Source organism: Lissotriton helveticus, chromosome 10 (genome assembly GCF_964261635.1).
Source record: "Lissotriton helveticus chromosome 10, aLisHel1.1, whole genome shotgun sequence".
Taxonomy (NCBI): Eukaryota; Metazoa; Chordata; class Amphibia; order Caudata; family Salamandridae; genus Lissotriton; species Lissotriton helveticus.
The window spans coordinates 805,684,107-805,708,006 of record NC_136071.1 but is presented as its reverse complement, the minus strand read 5'-3'; the positions used below and the strand labels follow the sequence as shown (position 1 = coordinate 805,708,006).

The 23,900-nt window shown below is 44.0% G+C and overlaps 1 protein-coding gene across 1 annotated transcript in view; it reads right to left on the bottom strand.

Annotated features, from left to right (window-relative positions):
* Window positions 1-1,438: 1,438 nt before the first annotated feature.
* The window catches only part of MKX (mohawk homeobox), a 230,398-nt gene continuing 207,936 nt past the window's right edge, over window positions 1,439-23,900 (bottom strand). The window contains exons 6-7 of the mRNA XM_078663399.1: window positions 2,178-2,211; window positions 1,439-2,073 (exon numbers count right to left, since the gene is read on the bottom strand). Of these exons, the coding sequence (XP_078519525.1) occupies window positions 1,884-2,073; window positions 2,178-2,211 (224 nt within the window). The 3' untranslated portion in view covers window positions 1,439-1,883. The remainder of the gene's footprint in view (window positions 2,074-2,177; window positions 2,212-23,900) is intronic.

Here is a 23,900-nt window from a genome sequence, read left to right as displayed (position 1 = left end):
AAGCTGTTTAGATTTCACAGCAACATTAAAGGACAAGCTTCCTTGTAGATCTGATGTCATCCCCCGGGTCCACAGATGCTCCCCAAGCCTCATAGCAGAGGCCGCGGGGGGACAGGGGCCGTGCTGGGGCCCCCACAGTCCGTTTCCAATAGCTTTTCTATGGCAGTCATACCACCATAGAAAGACAGTGGGATATGTGCGTCATAATCCCTGAGCAGGCAACACGTCCATTTTGGGGATTATGATCCGCCCTCTGTCTCGACAAGTTCCTTGAGCCTGTCAAAAGTGGAGCAGAATTCCCCTACGGGTTTCCCTTTGATCGGCAGTATTGTAATATGGCGGTCAGACTAAACCTTTGATGTAGGATGGAAGCCTCCAATGAGCTGTCGGATTGCTTTCCGCCCAACATTATAATGAGGCCCTAAATGGTAAGAATAACCTTTCAAGAAGTACAAAGCACAACCTCCAAAATAATTATTCAGCTAGTAATTATTATTCAATCAGCCATCAGTAAAATGCATTCCTCAATAAAATAGCAAAACATGGATTGTGATATTTTATTTACCTTTCAGTGCAAATAACCAGTAAGAGAGTTTGGGAAGTATTGCACCTTCAGCCGAGAACCGCTAGATTTTAAGGCTATACACAAAAGATGGGTCTGAATGTAAACCACTACATCAGAGGTGATCCCGAAATTCTGCCACAGACTTCGCCCCCAACTCTCCACCCCGACCCTATGCAAATCGAGTCCTTGTTTAGATGAAGTGTAATAAAGCTTACAGCTTCTAACTGACATAGAGGATAGAACTATTTTAAAAAAAGGGCATTTTAAGTCCACAAGGTGTCATTTTTTTTAGCCCTCAGATTGGAACCTATTGTGTAATTAATTTGAAATCAATTTAGCAATAGGTCAGGCTCTGATTATATGGGATTACTTTTTGGCATTCAATATCTTGCTAGCTCTAAGGACTCTATTTAGAGTTTGGCAGGCAGGATACTCCATCAAAACGTGAGGGATAGCTTATGTGCCTTATCATAAGTGCCGTGGGCTATAATGCACTCTTAATACAGAGGACATGACAAATGTCACGTTTGTGATGGACAGTCCGTCCACCAAACTCTAAATAAGGCCACAAGTCTCCTAACACTAACATGTACATTTTCTCTTTACACATGTGGTTCACCTTCAGGAGCCTCTTTAGAGTTCAATGGAAAATGGCATGATAATGGCATGGCTGTCCTAGGCATACAAAATACACATAAAAACAATCTTAGAAGGAAGAGTTGTAAATTATTGCACTTTTTAAATAACCCAACCATGTTTGTTTTAGTATTAAATACAAAAGAAATACATTGACAATACCCTTAGTGTCATATGCAACAACATTTAGAGATCCTAATAATACTGAAAAAAACATATCATATTTTGTTTTACATCCATCATATTTATAAAAGATGTTTTCATATTTCATGACCTCATCCATGGGCCGATTAAAGTTCTGTGGAAAAATTATAAAAAGAGCAAGCACTTTGGCAATTTCATTTAAGGCACAAATGTGGCATTTTATGCCGACGTTGTAGCTTATTTTTGTAAGGCAAAAGAACTTTCAGCAAAAGCATTGCAGGCACTATACTTAACAATGTGAATAGCATAAAATAAGTTAATATCTCGATAAAAAAATGTCATCATTTACATGTCCTTTGAAGAAGATACTTTGCGCTTTAGTTCAATTTTCAAAGTCTGGTGGAGCAGTTCTCTTCCGGATCAAATAAGGGAAGCCACTTCCTAATATCCTTCACAGCTATTTTTCGGATTGTGAAAAATACTTGCATGGGGAGATGCTGCCTTGAGATTTTGGTATCCCCTTCCCCTCAATAGTTTTTTAATATTGTGGAATTAATGGCACTTTGACAGTCTTTACTTCAGATATATGTGAGGATTTCTGAATAATGCAGCTTGTTGTGCCCTGCAGTTGTTCTTCTCCTTGTGCCAGGTTGGTTAAGGCCATAGCCGCGTTGATTTCTTTCCAGTAGGTTGTTTCATCCTTGTTGGCGCCATGTTTATTGGCTGCACTACATTGAATGACATTGGGGGGGGGGGGGGATATCACACAGGTCAGCAAATGTATGCATGTAATTTCAGTTTCTTAAAGAAAAAAATAAAATGTAGTTCTCACCTGTCACTTTTTATTGGTCCTTTCTCTGATGTTTCTGAAAATGCAAAGCAAGCCAGTCAGTTAACCTTTTCACAGAATAGAAAAGTAAACATTTTACAAAGCCACATCATATATTGTCTCTGGAGATAAACAAGTGACTGGGAATAGGACAACTAGTTTACTGTTACTCATGAAAGTTAATTGTATGCAAAGATTATCCCTGAAGCTTGAGCAGTTACTGTTTGCGGCTGTTCTAATCATCACACATACTGATTTTGAAATGCAGCAATTATCATTTCATAGGTACTAATGTAGATCACACTGTCCCCCACTAGATTACCCAGGCCCATTTTAAAGTTCGGAACTGATGCAGTTATGAAACAAATTTGGTAGTGTTTATACTGACCTGAAGTGAGTGGCCAGTCACTTACTGATTTGAGTCACACTCCATCTTTATCCTGTTCACTGCACTCAATTTGCAACTGGTTGCAAATCTATTCCAGTCATGCAGAACACTAAACTGTCACTAAATGTTTCTGTGTGTTTGGTATTATTGGGTTCTAAACACACACACAGAAGTGCATGCATGCATGCACTCTCTCTCCTTCTCTCCCTCTCTCTCTTTCTGTTGGTCAGTCTCTCCACTAATTTTACCAGTGACCCCGTCTCTGTTCCACTGGCTAAAAAGCTATGCTAGAGATTGGTAGACCTGACATCCTAACCTGTGCTAAAGGGCTTGTGCCCTCTCCTGCAAACATGGTAAAATTGTCCAACACCCAACTGGCACATTCAATTTATTTGTAAATCCATAGAAAATGGTACTACATATACCCACGGCCTGTAAATTAAATGCTACCAGTGGGCCTGTAGCACTCATAATGCCACCCTATAAAGTAGCACTAGAAAAACATGTCTTAGGCCTGCTCCTGCAGCTTGCAGTGCAGTTTTGCACTGCCATTTTGACCTGGCAAAATCAACCTTTCGCCAGGCTAAACCTTTCTTTCTTATACTTATATGTCACTGCTAAGCATGGGCCTAACGGCTCACTGGGGGGGGGGGGGTGCACTGTATTTAAAAAGTAGAGGAGTGTACTTATGTTTGACCCTTATTGGCAGTAAAAAACTCATAAAGCTGTTTTTCATTGTTGTAAGGCCTATATATCCCACTGACTAAAACGGGGGTGCCTTATTACATGCATTAAATGCTAAATTTAGATTGGGAGCAGATAGAGATACGCTGTTTACGCTTAAATTAACTGTCATTTAAAATCCTCTTCAATTATAAAGTCGAATTTTAAATTAGAGCGGCGAGGGTGAGGCTAGTCGATCGTAGCTGGCAGGTGGGTGCGTAGAAGGTCAGGCGGTTGTTGAGGTACTTGGGGCCCAGGTCGTGGAGTGCCTTGTGTGCGTGGGTGAGGAGCCTTAACGTGATCCTCTTGCTGACGGGGAGCCAGTGCAGGTCTCTCAGATGGCCGGAGATGTGGCTGTGTCGGGGGATGTTCAGGACGAGTCGTGCGGAGGCGTTCTGGATGCGCTGGAGTCTTTTCTGAAGTTTGGCTGTGGTTCCGACGTAGAGGGTGTTTCCGTAGTCCAGTCGGCTGGTGACGAGCGCCTGGGTGACCGTCTTCCTGGTTTCGGTGGGGATCCATCCTAAGATCTTACGGAGCATGCACAGGATGTTCAAGCATGATGACGAGACGGCGTTGACTTGTCTGGTCATCGAGAGGGAGGAGTCCAGGATGAAGCCCAGGTTGCGTGCATGGTCCGTTGGTTTGGGGGTGGTGCCCAAGGCAGGGGGCCACCAGGAGTCATCCCAGGCGGAGGGCGATGATCCCAGGATGAGGACTTCCGTCTTGTCTGAGTTCACTTTCAGGTGGCTGATCTTCATCCATTCGGCGACGTCTTTCATCCCTTCATGTAGGCTGATTCTGGCGGTGGCAGGGTCGTTGATAAGGGAGAGGATTAGCTGGGTGTCGTCGGCGTAGGAGATGATGTTGAGGTTGTGTTTGCATGCGATGGCTGCGAGAGGGCTCATGTAGATGTTGAAGAGGGTTGGGCTGAGTGATGACCCTTGTGGTACGCCGCAGATGACTTCGGTGGCCTCGGATCTGAACGGGGGGAGGCGGACTCTCTGGGTTCTTCCGGCGAGGAATGAGATGATCCACTCCAGTGCCTTCTCTCGGATTCCGATGTTGCTGAGGCGCTGTACTAGGGTGCGGTGGCAGACAGTGTCGAATGCTGCAGAGAGGTCCAGGAGGATGAGGGCCGCTGTTTCCCCGTTATCGAGCAGGGATCTGATGTCGTCAGTGGCTGCGATGAGGGCGGTCTCGGTGCTGTTGTTGGCTTGGAAGCCAGACTGCGAAGGGTCGAGGGATCCGTTCGTCTCGAGGAAGGCGGCAAGCTGTATGTTGACGGTCTTTTCGATGACTTTGGCAGGAAAAGGGAGGAGCGAGATGGGGCGGTAGTTCTTGAGGTCGGTGGGATCCGCTGTTGGTTTCTTCAGGAGAGCGCTGAGCTCGGCGTGCTTCCAGGACTCCGGGAAGGTGGCGGTGTTGAAGGAGGTGTTGATGATGTCCCGGAGTTGGGGTGCGAAGATGGAGTCGGCCTTGTTGAAGACGTGGTGGGGGCAGGGGGTCGGTTGGTGATCCGGAGTGGATGGTGTTCATCGTGCGGGTGGTGTTTTCGGTGCTGATCGGGTTCAGGCGCGGAGGGTGGTGGCGGGGGGCGTTGGTTCAGTGGTTGGGTGCGTGGTAGGTGCGCCAAAGCTGTTGTGTATATCGGCGATCTTGCGGTGGAAGAACGAGGCGAGTGAGTCGCAGAGGTCTTGCGATGGAGTGATGTCGTTGTTTCCGGCGCTGGGGTTGGAGAACTCTTTGACGATGCTGAAGAGTTCCTTGCTGTTGTGGGCGCTGTTGTCCAGTCGTTCTTTGAATGCTGTCTTCTTGGTGGTGCAGATCAGCTGGTGGTGTTTGCGAGTGGCGTGCTTGAGGGCCGTCATGTTGTCCGTGGTCTGGTCGTGGCGCCAGACTTTCTCGAGGGTGCGGCAGTTCTTCTTGGAGGTCTTGAGTTCGTCGGTGAACCAGGGGGCTTTCTTGCTGCCGGGTCTGCTGGGAGGGTCCTTCAGTGGTGCAAGGTCATTTGCGCAGTTGGTGAGCCACTGTGTGAGGTTGCTGGCTGCTTCGTTGGGGTCCGCTGTGCTGGCGTGTGTGTTCTGGTGGAGGGAGGTGGTGAGCTGCTCGGCGGTGATCTTTTTACAGCTCCTGCGAGGACCCTGTTGCGGGTGGTGGTGGGTCGTGGTTTTTCTGAAGCTGAAGTGAATGCAGCTGTGGTCAGTCCAATGGAATCCGGTGGAGTGGCTGAAGGAGATGTGCTTGCTGGAGGAGAAGACGGGGTCAAGCGTGTGGCCGGCGTAGTGGGTGGGGGTGTTCACCAGTTGCCTGAGTGCGAGGTTAGCGAGGTTATCCAGCAGGGTGGTGGTGTTGCGGTCCTTGTTGTTCTCCAAGTGGAAGTTGAGGTCCCCTTGGAGGATGTAGTCAGCGGAGGGGAGGGTGTGCGGGCTGATGAAGTCGGCGATATCTTCGCTGAATTGGGTGCGTGGTCGCGGGGGTCTGTAGATGAGGGTGCCTCTGAGGGTGGTCTTGGGATCGGTGTGTATCTGGAAGTGGAGGTGTTCGGCGGTGATGAAGGTGTCGTCGGGGTTGGTCGTGATGCGGATGGTGTTCTTGAGTACGATGGTGATGCCTCCTCCAGTCTGGTTGACGCGGTTCTTCCAGGTGATCTTGTATCTGTCCGGGATGGCTATGGCGATGTCAGGCACTGAGGAGGCGTTCAACCAGATTTCTATGAGGAAGGCGACGTCAGGTGACGTTGTGTCGAGCAGGTTCCAGAGTTCGACGGCGTGTCTGTGGATTGAGCGGGTGTTGAGCAGCATGCACTTGAGGTGGTTGTTGTTGGTGCTCGACTTCTCGGGTGCGGTGCAGGTCCGGAGGCAGGTGAATTTGCAGGCTAGGCAGGTGAAGGGTCCATGGGAGCATTTCGGGGTGGCTCGGTAGCAGGCGGGGTTTCTGCCGGCGTTGAGTGCGTAGAGGGTGGCGGCGTCGTAGGTTTGTCGTGTGGTCTGGCGTCGTCGGGGGCCAGAGGTCCTGGCGCTGGGCATGGTCCAGATGCGGACGGGCGCAGACGGGCTTGCCTTTGGGGCGCCTTCGGTGCACAATCGGCGCATCCGCTGCGCGTTCGCTGTGCGGGCGCCATATGAGGGGCTGAGGGAGGGAGGAGCAGCTGGGAGGCGGGAGCGGGGTGGCGAATGGGAACGGCGGGGGCGGGGCCGCAGGGAGCAGCGGCGGGAAGCAGAGGGCGAGGCGGGAAGCGGGAGGGCACAGAAGTCAAGGGGGAGCGAAACCAACAGTTACAGAAGGAAGGGGACCAAGGGGTAAGGACACGAATCACAGGCACAGTTAACACGAAGAAAGGAAAAAAGAAAAAACAAAGGAAACCAACAGCGGTCAGAGCGGGCAGAGTGCGGGAAACAGGGGGTAAAACCACGGGTCACATGCACGAATGACAGGCACAGTTAACAAGGTAACAGGGCAAAGGGAGACAAAGGAACCAACAGCGGTCAGAGCGGGCAGAGCGCCGCACACAGCACGGGGAGTACCACGCGGTGGCTAGGGGGCGACCTACCTGGTGACAGAAGTACTGCCTTGCTGCCAGAGGAAAGCAATGCTGCTTGAAGGACTGCCTTGCTGTCTTAGAAGGACGATTGGACCTGCTTGCCTCTATCTCAGGCGTTCTGACTCCAAGGGTCAGTTGGCTGACCTCCTATGTGACCTACAGAGACACAATAAGCTTGGGAGGCCTCCCTGCAACTGCCCAGCTGACCTGTCTGGACCTGCAACAGGACCAGTCTGAACCCTGCTGCAGGCCTCTGTTGGGCCTAGGCCCTTGGCTGGCATCAGTAAGAGCCTCTCCTAGGTGAAAAGGTGAAACCTCTGAAGAGTGGGCTACTAGTGGATGCAAATGGGCCTATTCGCACCAATAGTCTGCTGCCTTTGATGACTGTCAAAGTGAAGCTCTAACAACAACCGACAATGCCAGACCTGCACTGTGTTATACAGCAAGAGCAGCCTGCAATCCTTGGCCTGCTCTTTGTGTTACACCAATGACAGTCCGCGACACTCAGCCTCCTCCTTGTGGCTCCGCCACCGAGAAGGATGTTTTTCCCACAGGCTTAGAAGACAACTTTTCAGTGGCCTGGTCTTATATTCGACCCGCACTCCATCGCAGTGGACCTGAATTTGTGACTCTCCCCTGATCTATCACATCCAGATGACCACGAGTGGGGTTTTGTGCTTCTAGGTGCTATTATCACTAAAATCATTGAAATTGAATATCTCAGACTCTACTGATTGGAGGTTTGTCAATCTGGTATTGTTTTATTTATTAAGAGTTATTCTGTTTTTCTAAATTGATTTGGGATTTTATTTGTGTTGTGTTTTTACTTTATTACTGTTTGTCTGCTGCATAAATACTTTAAATATTGACTGTAAGATAAGCCCTATTGCTTTTGTGCCAGGCTACCAGGAGGTTAAGCACTGGTTAACTTAGTGGTTTATTGCTGTTCACCCTGATAAAGATTGTGGTTGTTGCTTGAGTTGGGCTTCCACCCCCCCCCCCCCCAACCGATAACCCACTTTCTCACAGAGAGGTTTCTGATTTAACAACAAGTTTGACCTACATGTAGACATCTAAAATGAATGAATAGATAAAGTTTGAGGCCATAGTCACATAAGATCATCGTAAAAGAGCAGGCTTTTTGACTGAACAATTCAGTTATTTTTTGTAAATGTTTCTGCTTCTTTCATTACTAAATACTTACATTTGGTGGTGTATCATACACCCACATTAATTCAGTGTATTTTATATTTTCCTCCACTTTAATCATTAATAGAAAGCATGCAAATTCCAAAATTGCTAGTGGAAGCGTTCTTAAAATTCAGAAGCAACAAAACGGGTACAGAAATAATTGTGCTTACATAGTTCGAGGCCTGCCTGAAAAAATAGGTAACAGTGCATCAAAATTGTAACATTTCTTGTCCATTTCTGCTAACCTTCCTTTTGTGGTACCCTGCTGCTCGTTGATCGCCCTTTTAATCATTTTGTTAAGCTATTGGATGACATACTGGTGAAACATTGCATCTCCTTTCACCAGTATGCCACTTTCACCTAATTATGTCTCAAGACAAATGAGTGAAATGCCTCTAGACCTTGATCTCCTCCTTTGAGGAAGTCCAAGCCTAAATGACTAACATGAAGCTCTCAGTGAACCCGCACAGGAGAAGCTGTATGCTCCTTTCCCCTAACAAAGGAATAGAAATACTCGCAGCCTCAGTCACATATCTGAACAGGAAAACAAGGATTCTCACTATTCTGTCTATTATTTATTAATGGATTAATGTTCTGCTTGTTTGTTTGGTGTCTGTTTTTAGAGTGCAGACGTGCCCACAGTGGCAGCAGAATGCTTTCAGAACCATCGCCAAATGGAGCTTACCAATAGTAAAATAGTCAACCAATAGCAAATGAGATGCATTCGACCAGAATGAGAGGATCATAATCAGCAGACAGCTGAGCAACTGAGGAAGGGTGGGGGTCAAACGTACTAAGAAGAGGAGGGAGCGAAAGAAAAGGGGGAGGCGAACTGGTCTGGCAGATGGAGCTTGAGCAGGTGAGTCTTGAGGTATTTTCCGAAGAAGAGGAAAAGCTGGACTATTTCAGGGCTCTTGTTCCATATTCTGGGGGGTTGGGAGAGTTAAACAAGGGAATGCTTGATTTGAGGTCTTTCTTTTCTTTGTCTTCAATATCTCCAGACGGAGAGAGGAGTTACCTTAACCTAACTGCTCTGATGGTGTGCAGTTAGTTATTGCGGTGGGCAGAAGCCCAGAGTGCAGAGCCTTATGTTATAAACAGGCTATTTTGAAGTTAATATATTCTTCTAATGATAATGTGAAGCAGTTAAAATGGCCCCTAATGCTTGGTCTTAGACTCAAACTCAGACTCAAAAAATGTCTTTATTTTGGCCTACATGTCAAAGGAATGGTAGGAAATACCAGACTGCAACTTAAACTTCATCAGAATTTCAAGCCTTTCCTCGCTAAGCAGGACCTTTAGATGGCTGTTCAAGCCCTAGTTATTTCACTCTCAACTATGATAATACTTTAATGACTGGACTACTCAAATGAATATGCCTCCTTTTAAGGCATGCCTTCACTCCAAAGTGCAATTACAATGCAGTTGTTACAGTTACTGCATTATAACAACGCATACCATTACGCCGCAAGTCATAACAATGGCTTGCGGAGGGGGGGGGGGGGGCGCTGGATGTTGGAATAGTATAATTTACTATTCCAACTCCAGTCTGTGCAACAGTAGGGAAGGTACTGGATTGTAAATGCAACACCCCCCCCCCCCCACAAGTCTGCGTTGTTTGTGGGGTAACAACTGTGTTGTAATTTCATGAGGAGTGACGGATTTGTTGTAAGGGCTGTTTAACACTCAAATCTCACCAGGCATTCTCCAAAGTGATCAGCAGGCAGTGTTTCTGAAAAATGTCTGAGTGCATTACACCTTTACACATGCATCAGATTACTCCCTTTGAAACTTCATTCTGCCTATAAAATGGGCTATGTTTTCTAATGAAGTATGCAAAAAAGGGATGGATGGCATGCTTTAATTAACCTCAGCCACTGATAATTTCTCAGGGCGCACCACAATCCATCGCTATGTTCCACACTATGCCACCTCAGTTTGGACTCACCATATGCAAATCATTCTTGACCCTGCTGAAATGGGAACAGCTCAGCCGAAACTGTCAGGCCAAGTCCTCCCTGAACTGTAACGCAGGGAGCACAGGACCAGTTTTGCCCTTATTAGGGCTCATCAGCAGAGTATAGCTTGAATCCAGGGGCACAGTTTGCATTGCACTCACATCTGAACGTACCCATTCAACTTAGTGTGACAGTTGAAGATGCAAACCAGCCTTGACCCTTCTCCATGATGAAGAGTCCACCTGAATAACCTTTGCTACATATCTCAGAAACAACAAGCCTCTGACATTAAATGGAGTTCTACAAGTTATGCTCCGCTGAAGATTGATACAGGAAGATTTTAAAATTAATTCATACTATAATTCTTCATTTCAGGTAATGCACCCAAAAGTTGGAATATTCTGCAAGCATGTTTCAAAAACATCTCCTCAATGCCTAGTTTAAAGAGAAGCTTCGAACAACCACTGATAATTAACCTTAATTGAGCCTTCATTCAGTAACTGGAAAATCTTTTGGTACCCCATCACATTGCTCTCCACTATCCGCTATTTCCCCTAGAAAGCATATACTATTACCATCTAGCTGATTGTAATGATTTGCCGTACATTCGCTGAATTTGGACCTAAATATGAAAGCATTGCCATCCAAGTAATGAGGGGGTTGAAATGATCTTAAACTAAGGTGAGTAACCTCCGGAAAAATATAACTACTCAAAAAAAATATGCTTCTATGCTGTTCCTCTGTCACAAACTTGAAACTACTGTTATCTCTGGTACATCTCACATCTACATGGTATCATACACCATCTATAAATCTATTATATCTACCTTTCAATATACTTTGTTATGAGCTCTGACATCCTACGTTTAAGGTTTTGACCACACTATATCATTAAAAAGAAAGATATTATGAATAGAAGCCTGGACAATGTTCCCTCATTTGACTTCCCCTTCGTTTTCCCACAAGTAACAGCATCGTCATACTGAGGAAGGTGTGCAACATTCTTTTGTGAACCTCCTTTCTGACATGAGTTAACAGAAATTAGGATCTAATTGGATGAATTCCATGTGGATTGCCTCTAAGCCCATGCATTTTAGAAAACATACAATAATCTCAATGACCCTCCATGGGCTAAGTCACAGGGAACCAGTTAGTACTGAGACTGCACTTTCGGCCTCCCAGATTCGATTGGAGGTTAATTTATGCACACACTGCACTCTGCATCTGAGAAGTAAATGACTAGCACAATTTTACAGTTAGCGGTCTTTATTATGTTTTAATCTAGAGAATAAAGCATGACATGAAAGTATCGTATTAATGAGTTCACCAACAGCACAGACAATTATTAGAAATTAAAGAATCCCTACCATTTTCATAAGTATTTATAGGAAACTTTGTTACAATTTTTACTAATCCCCGGAAATGTATCTCAGGCTGATGTATAATACCTTTCCTCTTGGCTTACTGAAGTGAGCACAACCTTCAAGGAGGTAAAGGTAAGGTTCAAGGGTAGAGCACTCCCTAGTCCAACATAAACTACAAATGCTGAATGAAAGCAATGGTATCCAGGAACAATAGTCACTACAAATACATATCAACTTTGCAAGCATTCCAAAACAATTCATTTGTAACATGACAAATTAGAGTTGGTAAATTAAGGGTCTCTTTTATATTTTTTTGGATGCAGGATATCCACCAGAAAGTATCAGATGACCCATTAGCCACATTTGTAATCCTGCCTTTCCCCTATGTTATTTAGAGTCAGGGAAGAGCCATGTTTCTGACAGCAAAGTCCCACCTGGCAGAAACCGTTGACCGAATGGCAGGTACTCAATGTATAGCAGACTGTCTGCCCTAGATAGGGCAGATGTTTCAATGCACATTTTCCTGTTTGGGACCACCAGAAATAACATCCACGCACATGGAAAAATCTCCCAGCATGTCAGGGTAATTTGCTTATTTGTTTTTCAAAAGCAAACTTCCACCTTCGATTATGTTTAAACCAAGTAGTCATTATGCAGCTTTTCACAGATTCTTCCCCAAGTAGTGTGCAGTCAAACAAAATAATTCCTTGACATGTGGGTATGTCATTGTTATGATGAAAACTTGCATTGCATTGCTAGAATGGCTAACTCTGGCTGTTTTCCTTTTTACTTTTTATCGCCAGAAGTTGGACGAGACAGAGATGTGGAGAAATCTGTGAATTAGCTGACAGAGGTGTTCAGAGACCCCTCTGCTCCTGCTGCACATCAAGCAGTGAAGACTATGGCTCTTAAGAAACAGTCTCCTGCCAAGAAAAAGGACAGTGAAGAAAAGTAGTCTGTTGCCACCACTAGCCACAAGCCTACAATGTGGCTACCTTGCTGAACCCTATTCTGAGCAGGAAGGCATTGGGTGGATCACTCCAGGATCAACAACAGTACTGCCACCTCCAATCAAAGCAGATGTCTATCAGTGCTGCTTGAACTCAGTCATGGTTGAGACCAGTCAGTCCAATATGGATTTTTCCTGACAAATTTAATCTTGCACAGAAACCCAGAAGCAAGAAGACTCTGCTTCACCTGATCTTTCTGAGGAATGATAGGAGCAAATATTTCAGCTTGCTGCACAGCAAGAGGTTATGACTGCTTTTACACATCAGACCCATCGTCATCACCATCTCTACGAGGTAAAGAAAAATGATCACTCTGACATCTTCCCCAAATCTACCCTCAGAAGAAGGTGACATGGAGTGGGCCTCGAGTCCTGCCATGAGAGAAAAAAAGGAGAATGAAGGTTCCAGAAAGCCTGGCTGGCAGTAAGGAAAATGAAGCAGTGACTGTTTTTGTCCAGGGTGGCCATGAGGAGGTACAGATCTTTTCTATTCGACCGGCTCCTGTATCACTGTCACCTGCTTCTGTCTTCTCAAAAAGCCAAAAAACAGCATAAAGGAACCTAATCCAAGTCTGTCCTAAGAAAAAGGAAAGGAAGTCTTCCTTCGCTACACAAATATATACATATATATTTATAGTGTCTGCTGGTTTGGCTTAGTCTATCTGGATATAAATGTCAGGCAGCAATAACAGATTGTGTCCTCTGAAGAGTACTTCTGTGCCTTCATAGTGGATTCACTGTACACACAAGGCTATCGGGCTAATTACTTTAATTTCTTTGCCAGTACTAAACGTCTCCATTTATGAGAATTGGATTGCCAAGAAAGCGATTGAACTGGAAGATGAAAGAATGCCAATTTGAGTGAAATGAAGTATTGAAGTGCTGTCTTCATTGACGTCTAGAGAGGATGTGGTGGCTCCGAGTGCAGAAGTAAGTCGCAATTGCGTGAGCACAGGACCCATCAGTGTTAAAACAATCACCATTCCAGGACACACCTCTGCAATCGTTGCTTTGTGGCAATTCCAGGACTCAAATCAAAGGCACAGGAAACTCAAACAGCAAATTGCAAAACATGTGACATTAAGGAAGATGTTACAAGAGTGCTTGAGTGAACAAATATAATTATACATGGATCAAGAGCTATTGATCTATTGGCTTGGGAAAAGGGAATAAAGGGAAACTCTAAGCAGGCTACAAGTAAGACATGCTGCATGTCCTGTAACCAACTGTGTTTTCTTAATATGATTTCAGTGCCGCTAGTCCAATTGTCAAGGTGAGAAGGATCAGTCTCGAACCATGCACAGATTAGCAATGATCAAGATAAATAAGCATTTCATTCCCAAATATTATCAGGCACCAGAAGATAAAACAGTAAACGAGTGTGATATCTCATATTGCTCAATTATGGGGCGTAATCATCATCCGGACGAAGTTCATGAACATAAAGATAAACTGTACATTCTGAACTTTAAAAGTAAATCTAATACACTAGTAACACAGTAGACATGTCTACTGTAAAAGAAAAGAAAATGGAAAAAATTAAATAAAAATAACATGTTTTTATTTTTATATTTGGTCTGCTAAGAAATGTAAATACATTTAAATGGGCCAGCGTGAAAGGGGCTGATATTTAGAGTGATAATTATGGATTACACAGCAATTTTGGCTTGGTGACTGAGTAGTGGCAAAGACAACTGATTTAACTTTAGGGTCAAACTTAGACTTTGCAATGAACAATGGTGTCTAAGCCTGCAATGGACATTTCCATTTCCTAAAAGGACAAGATAATTCCTATACCTAATCTTTCATTTCTAAGCTGAGCTTTTAGTGAGGATTTTTAGGACTACATGATTTGTATGTGTGGCTTCCAGGCAAAAATAAAGTCTCAGATACCTTGCTTGGCTGAAGCATGCAATTTGCATTAATTGATAAATGCCAAAAATGGTTAATGTGAAAGAAGGGAGGAACATGAGAAAACTTGGTATTTTTAATGTTTCAGTGATTGTTCTGGGTGTGCTCCTCAATGTGACTCAGAAAGAGTTACTTCACTGGCCTTTCATTAACTGCACACCAGTTACTATTGAAACCTCCCTGTTTACCTTAGCTGTGAGTCTCAATGCATTTCCTTTTCTTGTTCAACATGTCAGTCTCTATTTTCAAGAAAATAAAATCTAACTTTCCCATTAACAACATTAGGAGATGGAACATGTGTATCTGCCTCTATGGGTAAAGAGGCATACCTCTATGGACTAGAAGGACGTGGTGTATTTAGAATAATGCTGACTAGTGAATTGAGTACCAAATCCTAAATGATTAATATTGTGGACATAAGGGTCACAGCTAGATTTGACATTATTATTGCTTGGATGATTAGACATTGAGGGCACATGCAGCTAGTTGCCTGGTTGTCTGGAGAGTGGCCTTAGTTAGGGGTACGCCAGCTTATGCTCCTCACTTTGAGTCTTTGTGCACCATGTTTACCTTGACTCTTAAATAATATTGTCCTTTTCTCATTCAACAAGTCTTCTCTTGAACAATGATTTCATGGTGCTCCTGTTCTGTGGTTCAGCCCTGTTCTCAAGAAGAACAATCCCAGAAGGCAGTTGCGCCATTTTTATGCTGTATCAATTTTAATTCTTGCACGTATTTTTTAACTGTGTGTTTCCTTTCTATTTTACATTCCATCCTGGGTAGCTAACTTGGGAGTCTGTAGGCTGCTAAACACAGTTTATACAGGTTAACTTAACCATAGTCTTCCTTCCATGAAATATTTGTTGTGCTCATGGCTGTAGGCTGCCCCTCGTTGTATGATCCATTGTCCCGTAATATACTCCCACCATTAACAAATATGAAATTTGGCGAGGTGAATGTGGTGTAGGCAGCTGTGAGCAACCCAAAAACTTTAACAGCAAGAGGGTAAAAATATTGCAGGCATCCACACCACCCCCCTGCCCATGGCCTAGAGTTGAATATATTGTTCAATGGTGCGCTAAGGCTAGGGAGTGTGTACTTTTTTTTTTACAACCTACTCCCTCAAGAGAATTTAGCTGCTCAAGAAACCTCCTCCTGATTCCAAATGTGTATGCAGATTTACCACAGAGTAATGTATACTTTAGCTATAACGTATACAATTTTGCTGTTTTCTGTAATAGATCATAATTGTATTTAAAAAATAGAAGATGCTTGATTTAGTAATAAATACCATATATACTATAATTATTTGAGCTGGGTGTCTGTTTTGGATTTACAGCTTATGTCTTCTTCCATGCTGCAGGATAGTTTGTGCTGGTTCACCTGCTCCACTCGAAAATATAAACCTTGTTTATTCTGACCTGCTCCATGTTAAATTTTGTTAGTGATGTCAACAGTTACCCGGATCGCCAAAATCTGTGCACCAATGGCCACTCACAGGGGAGATAATTTGAATACGATCCATGTTCGGATGAAAGTGAGAGGTTTGGGTATTGGTGTAACTCTAAAGTGGCATCAGTTATCTACTTATTTATTATTTATTTATTTATTTATAAAGTTTTATATAGCGCGAACAAGATCCTGATGGATATCAGAGCGCTTTACAATAGGTTGGAAGAGAGGACAAAAATAAATAGTACACACCAATTGTGAAAATACAATAAACAGTGTTACATGTATAGAGTATAATATTATGCAGAAGAGACGAAGCTTACTACTAATTGATAATTTCTGAGAGGAGGGCCACAGTCATTATTGAAAAGAGGTTCAAGTAACAACAAGGCACAAAGGGAAGAAATGGGAATGGAACTTCATTATTTTTTTATTTTTTTTATGAAGAAGTACTTAATTTCCAAGAAATATATTCTCATAGAAATATTCCACACATTTCTAATTCATAGAAAAGCATAAAAAAGTACACAATTTAGTAATCGAAAACAACAGTGCACGGTTGTATAAATCTAAAGTTTAAAGAAAGAACTTTATTGAACAGAAAGAGTGCAATAAAGAAACCAGATACAATATTAATGTCAAATACAATGCAAGTATAAAATGTGGGTAATATAAATGGTTGTATAAATCTAAACAACTACTTGTAGATTATGCAATTTCTACTATATAAACATTAGCATTTTTCCTACCCGGGCCCAATACAATATGCAGCCCAAGTGTCACGTATATTTGAAACCTTTCACAAAAAATAGAAAAGTTCAATTTAAGAACAGCCCCAATAGCATTTTAAAGTGCAATGTGCGTTTAAGCAATAGCAAGCAAAACATTTTCCCCAATCAGGATTCTAAAGTGTAATATGCATTGCAGCTTTTCACAACATTGCTATTTGTGGATCCACTATTTTACTTAACATCACCTTGCTGAGTTTAATTACATCAATACAGACCTAGATTTTAAACCCTATAGGGAAGATAATTCCAGCTGAGACTTTTTGATTTTACACGGATATTGGCCAATGGAACTAGCTTCATCTCGGAATCTAAGACTATATAGCAGCTCTAGCCCCGCATCCCTAGTTTGAATGCCATATTTTTTAAACACAGGCTGAAGTATCTTTTTCCTTGCCTAAGTGAAGAATACACAATCCAACAATAAATGGCTCACTGAATATTTCCTACCTCTCTTACAGGGAAACTGGCTGTTGTTCTTAACAAACTCTATTTTTAATCTTTCATTACGCTACCAAGGGTCAATTCCCACCCTCAAGCATAAAGCTTCACTCCTCAAGCACTGGAATATTATTCAGGTATGGGAACAAGTCTGTGCTCTCCTGTGAAACTAAGAAAGGAATGGCAGAGCTCTTTATTTTAAGATAATACAAATCCTCTGTCCAACTAGTTTCTAAGGCATTTTGCCTGAGTGTACTCTTTATCTGGTTAATCAAAATATCTTCCCCTCCTTCTATACGCCTCCATGGAAAATTCAAGCGCTTTTGCATTATTGTCAACAGATTACTTTTCTTAGAGAAGGTTGTCATTAACTCCGATAAGGTTTGCTCTGACAATTTGTCACATGGGGGCCATTTTTAAAATGTAAACAAAGTGGGTAGCTGAACCGTTCCTGGTAGAAAAAGTGATGTGTATTAGGCGTGACCGAGGGTGTACATGTGGTACCCTTGGGCATCCATTTTGTTGGACATATTTGCCTCACACACCCGAATGGGTGTCATGCTTCATCATCGGCGTTGCTCCTCGTCGGGGAGGCGGTGCAATCCCCGACGGGCTCACCTCAAAGAGGGGCTCTTTACCGGAGATCTTTTATTCCAACTGCCTTATGGTGAAGTGCGGGTATGTGGGAAATGGAGCAAATAGATTGGAAGGTGATTAAAATGTAGTAGGGGGTACCAAAAGTGCTACTTTATTCTGGGGGTCTCCCTCTACAGTTAAAAACGTGAAACCAACTTACTAAGTACCACCTGGTTAGATATGATGGCACTAGATGAGGTTGGATATAAACATGGTCAACATGTTTCTCGCACAAGGAATTATCCGCGATTCATCAGGACCTAAAAATATGGAGTATGCAGTCATTCAACAACATGCAGGTGTCATGTGTGTAATGCAAGCACTATTAGTTATGATTACCCGGAAAGAGATGGATATTCTCAAATCACTCGCTGAAGACCCCCTGATCACTATCAAACAGGCGGACAAGGGGGGCGCTACAGTATTGATGAATACTGTGGACTACGATTGTGAATGTATGAGGCAACTCAATGATAGACGATACTATACACCGATCCCTGGTGATCCTACACCACGCCTACATACTATAATCACAGGTCTGGTTGACAATGCAGAATGCGAACAGTGGATTACCAAGAAAGAAGCAGACTTCCTGTCCAAAAAAGATCCCAGGGTCCCATACTTTTACATCCTCCCTAAAACCCACAAAGATACTAGACCTATACCTGGGCGGCCAATCGTCTCAGGGATTGATTCAATCTTGGAACCATTATCACAATTTTGTGATCACTTTCTACAACCCCTGGTGAGACACATCCCCTCCTACATCCAAGACACTTCTGATGTCCTACGCATATTGGACACTGTCCACGATTCAGGACAGATTAATCTTCTAATTACCCTTGACGTGGAGGCCCTCTATACGAACATTCCTCAGAGGGCCACACTTGAGGTAATAGAGGAAAGACTTGGACTTGAGACCTGGAGTTCAAGCACTCCACAGACATTCATCATGGAGTGTGCTACTCTAGCACTCACGGAAAATTATTTCGAATTTAAGGGCCAGTTTTACCATCAAACCCAAGGGACATCAATGGGCAGTACGTTTGCTCCTTCGGTGGCCTGCCTTTACATGGCAGAATTCGAACACAGGCATATACATCATGAGTCCAATCCCTTCCTTGATAACATCAGGATGTGGAAAAGATTCATAGATGACATCCTTATTTTATGGACAGGACCACCAACCTCACATGAGGCCTTCTTCGATTGGGTAAATACTATCAACCCCTACCTCCACTTCACGATGTCTGCCTCACCCACGGAGATTGCCTTTCTAGACCTCACGATAAAATTGAAAGAGGGAGTACTTAGTAGCACTATGTATAGGAAACCTACCGACCGGAACAGCTTGCTACATTATTCTAGCCACCATCCCAAAGCCTTACGGTCAAACTTGCCTTTCGGACAATTTCTTAGGGTCCGGCGAAATTGTAGTGAGCTAGTTGATTACAAGCATGAATCGGCAATCCTGTCCAGGAACCTACTAGACAGAGGCTACCCCAAGAGAGAGGTCATCATGGCCCAAAAACGAGCTAGAAATAATAATCGCGAAGCCCTACTTGAACCACGTGAGGTGGTACCGATTGAGAACCAACCCATTACCTGTGTAACTACTTTCACTCCCGGATCCAACAAGATCAAAAGTGTGATTAAGCGGCACTGGGGGATTTTAAATACTGGAAACCTCAGCCTCGCGACACCCAGGTTTGCATTCAAAAGGTCTCAGAATGTTAAAGACATCCTGATAAGCACGAGACCCAAAGTACAAAAGAAAGTGACCCAACAGACCCTGTGGAACTTACCTCCAGTTAAAGGTCACTATCCTTGTGGATCCTGTGGAGTGTGCGCCTATACAGCCATACACAAGACTATCCAATTAAGTGATACCTTCAGCTGGGAAATAAGGGGCCATACTAACTGTAACACCTCCCATTGAATTTACATGCTGACGTGTCCATGCGGACTACAATACATTGGGATGACGAGCCGCCCAATCAAAACCCGCATTATAGAACACCGCAGCAATTTCCGCTGCAAGAAGACAAACACTAAAATGTGCAAACATTTTCTCGACTTAAATCACACTGCAGATTCACTGAAATGGCTTGTGTTGGAATCTAGCTCCAATTGTCCCAAACAGGCCCTGTTTCGCAAAGAGCAAAGATGGGGCCATCGCTTAGCGTCCGATAGCAGAGGCTTGAATGAAGATATTCCTTGGCATGCTCTTTGACATAATCTGCCAGGAATATAGTTACTATGATATATTACTATGCAACTGTACACGCATTATAGTCCCTCATCAAGAACCTCCACAGGTTTTCCTTGTTTCCTACCGCCATAACAACGACGGTAATATCACACACTAAGATGGTACATGAGCTATATACCTACCTAGTGTACTCAGATGCATGACATTCCTCTTGCCTGCAGAGAAAGGGTTAATATCGATGCCAGACCACTTCTAGAGTCATGATGCGGACACCGCACCCCGCACCGACAATGACGATACACAATATGAACACACCCACAGTTCCTAGGCTGCCATAACTACTTGAGATGACAATTTTGACACCTTACTCATGGCAGACTAAATATACATTCAGGGCCAGTGCCAATACTCGACCTTTACTGCGAATAGTAATCTCGCTGGTATGACTGATGAGCGAACTGACCGCCTACCCAAATATATTCAGGTCACAGCCCTCCTACCATAATCCTTTTGCCAATTATGAGCTCTTGTAGACCAACCTTGTGCTTTCCTCCCATTATTGAACAGCTTCAACCTGGACACACAATGGTGTGTTACTTTGGATAATACTTTTTAGCCACTCAAGTATGGCGACCGCGATGAGCATTCACATCACATGACCTCCATATGAAGGGGAGAGAGCGACGCAGTCCAGATCACCTTCTACAACTCATGGCGTGGCTTCACAGTCTTGGTCTAGACCTACTCTGTTCCACTTTCAAAAAAATTACACAGCTCTACCCCGGACACATAAGAATGTACTCGTTTGCATTTTACGGGTTCAGCCATTCTAACATGGCGGCCACTAAGCATAGACACGTCACGTGACCTCCACGGAAGGGCGGAGCGTTACGCGGTTCCATGGATACGAATCACTAGATATGGCGGGCGCCGCCGAGCTCTACCATCTATCCGAGCTCGGCGGTGATGGGTAGGTCACAGATCAGGAACACGGGCTGATAGAGGTAAGGCGACCCCTGGAATTGCAACGGCGGGTTCACCCATAACTTATGCCTTACTATTACCTTTTCTGGCCCTACATTTCAATAGGGTGTGTTCTATACAAATCCCCCCCTTCTCCCTGAGCCTTTGCTTTTGTTCATCCATTAATGTACACATTTCCTTCCCCTACAGCTACATCTAATGGCTCTCCCCTGATGGTCATTTACCGCCGAACACTCATGTGGTAAATAACCCCCGACCTTTAGGTGAGACGGATGTGTGCTTGCCTGTGCACTTTTATAACTATCGGACGAGCACGCTTGAACAATCAATGTGCACCATATTAGTAACAAGAGGTGTTCCTCGTTATACTGCTGTTTTAAACTGGTTTTATATTATAGTTTCTTTAGCATTGTTTTAGTATAGAGCACTTTCACAGACACAAATGGTTGGTGTGAAGTGCCCACTGCACGCTGCTTTTATGCAGCCATAGTTCACCTGAGCTAGTCGACATATAAAAAAATTTTTTTGCACTAGCATGACACCTTGTGTGTAATTTTGGCGTGATGACACTTGAGTTTTTTGCTATGTCTCAATGCAATTAACCTTGTAAACATGATTCTTATTCTCCAATCCAGGCAGAGGATATTACTACAGAGGTAATCATAAGTAATAGTGCTTGCATTACACACATGACACCTGCATGTTGTTGAATGACTGCATACTCCATATTTTTAGGTCCTGATGAATCGCGGATAATTCCTTGTGCGAGAAACATGTTGACCATGTTTATATCCAACCTCATCTAGTGCCATCATATCTAACCAGGTGGTACTTAGTAAGTTGGTTTCACGTTTGTAACTGTAGAGGGAGACCCCCAGAATAAAGTAGCACTTTTGGTACCCCCTACTACATTTTAATCACCTTCCAATCTATTTGCTCCATTTCCCACATACCCGCACTTCACCATAAGGCAGTTGGAATAAAAGATCTCCGGTAAAGAGCCCCTCTTTGAGGTGAGCCCGTCGGGGATTGCACCGCCTCCCCGACGAGGAGCAACGCCGATGATGAAGCATGACACCCATTCGGGTGTGTGAGGCAAATATGTCCAACAAAATGGATGCCCAAGGGTACCACATGTACACCCTCGGTCACGCCTAATACACATCACTTTTTCTACCAGGAACGGTTCAGCTACCCACTTTGTTTACATTGACTTGTTGGGGGCACAGGCTGATACTGGACCTTCCACTTGCTTGAGTGGTAATGAGTGCCTTGTTGATCGATTGATCATCCTCCCCTTTTTTTGTTAACGGCCATTTTTAAAAGACATAAAAGCGCAAAGCTCTGGCAACAGCCAGCACACTCCAGGCCACAGTTCTCAACGCCCACCTTACAGCTTGGATTATAGCATTTTTAGAAAGATTAAGCAGCAATTTTAAGAAATTCTCCTCTAGACCTTCCCCTATGACTTACCTGCCCAGGGGCCAACACATCTGGTCCATATAAGGCGTGCAGAATTACCTTACCCTGAATAACTTTGCTTAGTGGCTCCAAGGTGTGACTGCCAAATGTACGGTCAAACCATTTCACACCATTCACTACTGCAGACCGGGCACTCCTCTGAGTAGCCATTTGTTTATCCCACTTCAAATCATCTGAAAGGTTAGCAATATATATTTGTACTCTCTAACCTGCTCTAATCTTACATCACCAAGGCATCAAACAAATGTCCTTTTCCTCCTGGCAAAAAGCATTGTTTTTGTCTTATAGACATTCATTGTTAGCTCATTTTCAAGGCAGTAAGGATTTAGGGCATCTAGTTTTCATTGCAGCCCTTTAGGTGTAAGATCAATCACCACCAGATTACCTGCATACATGAGGCAACTAATGTGCCTACCTTCAACCTTTGGTGAAAAACTGTGTGTAGTATGCAGAGTCTGGGGAAGGTCTGCGATAAACAGACTGAATAGCAGGGGTGCTAGAATGCACCCCTGCCGCATGCTGTTCACCTCTGGAATTTTCCTAGTCAGATTCCCAAACCCATCAAGATCAATCTGAACTGAATTACCAATATGGAGCTTCATCACCAGGCCCAACAAGGCCCCAGATATCTTGCACTGCTGTAATTTACGCTAAAGCTTATCTCTATCCACCTTGGCAAAATCGGCTCGGATGTCAAACGGGGAGCAACAAAGGCCACCTACTTCTTTATTGTTTATGATGGACCAGGTTAGGGCCTCTGTCAGTGGATTGGTGGACCGCTCCTGTTTTAAAAAAAAATTATATCTGTATTGCCATTTCACATGGCACAACAGCAATTGATGTGCAAGTAATATTACAAGCATATCCATTGCTACCTATAACAGAAAATTACATTACACCAATAAAGTGAGTGTTAGGCTTATGAAACCAATATTTATTTGTAGAAATAACCCAGGCACCCAATTCACCCTCAAAAGACATGCCCCCTCCCTAAACCCTATATAAAACACAATAATATTCATACCCTTCCCTGACTCCCTCCCTAAACTCTCAACAGAGCATTCATATTTATACACCTTTCTCAAATCACCTCTTTCACATCTCCCACAACAGACCCATCCCTTCCATAAACCATAAACAAAATACACTATGCTAATAATTTCCTACTCCTTCGCCTACTTGCCCTCAGGGCCGGACTGGCCATAGCGGCCACCGGGCAATCCCCCGGTGCGCCGCATTTTTGTTACAGGGCCGGTTTTGCAGCATGGCCCTGGCAAATAGTTTGGCAGCACCTCCAACCCCCCCCCCCCCCCGAATGGAGAGGGGGGGCGGCTCAGCACTTTGCCAGGGCCGGTTGTGGTTCCCTGTCCGGCACTGCTTGCCCTGCCCACACCAACTGCAGTAAACCCAAACCCTCCCTAATCAAAAAAATGCCACTCTAGACTGTCAGGTCTTCCTTTACTTTCTTAGAAATTTCTTCCTTTACTTTCTTCAAAATCACACCTTCGAATGTATGGAGCGGGAGCTAGGTCATGCGCCGCATCCGTTTGATTTTGGATGACGAATAGAGATGTATTAAGGACTCCATACCAAGCTAACCTCGGTTATCACGCTTGGGTTTGAATGGATTCGCATTAGGACTAGTC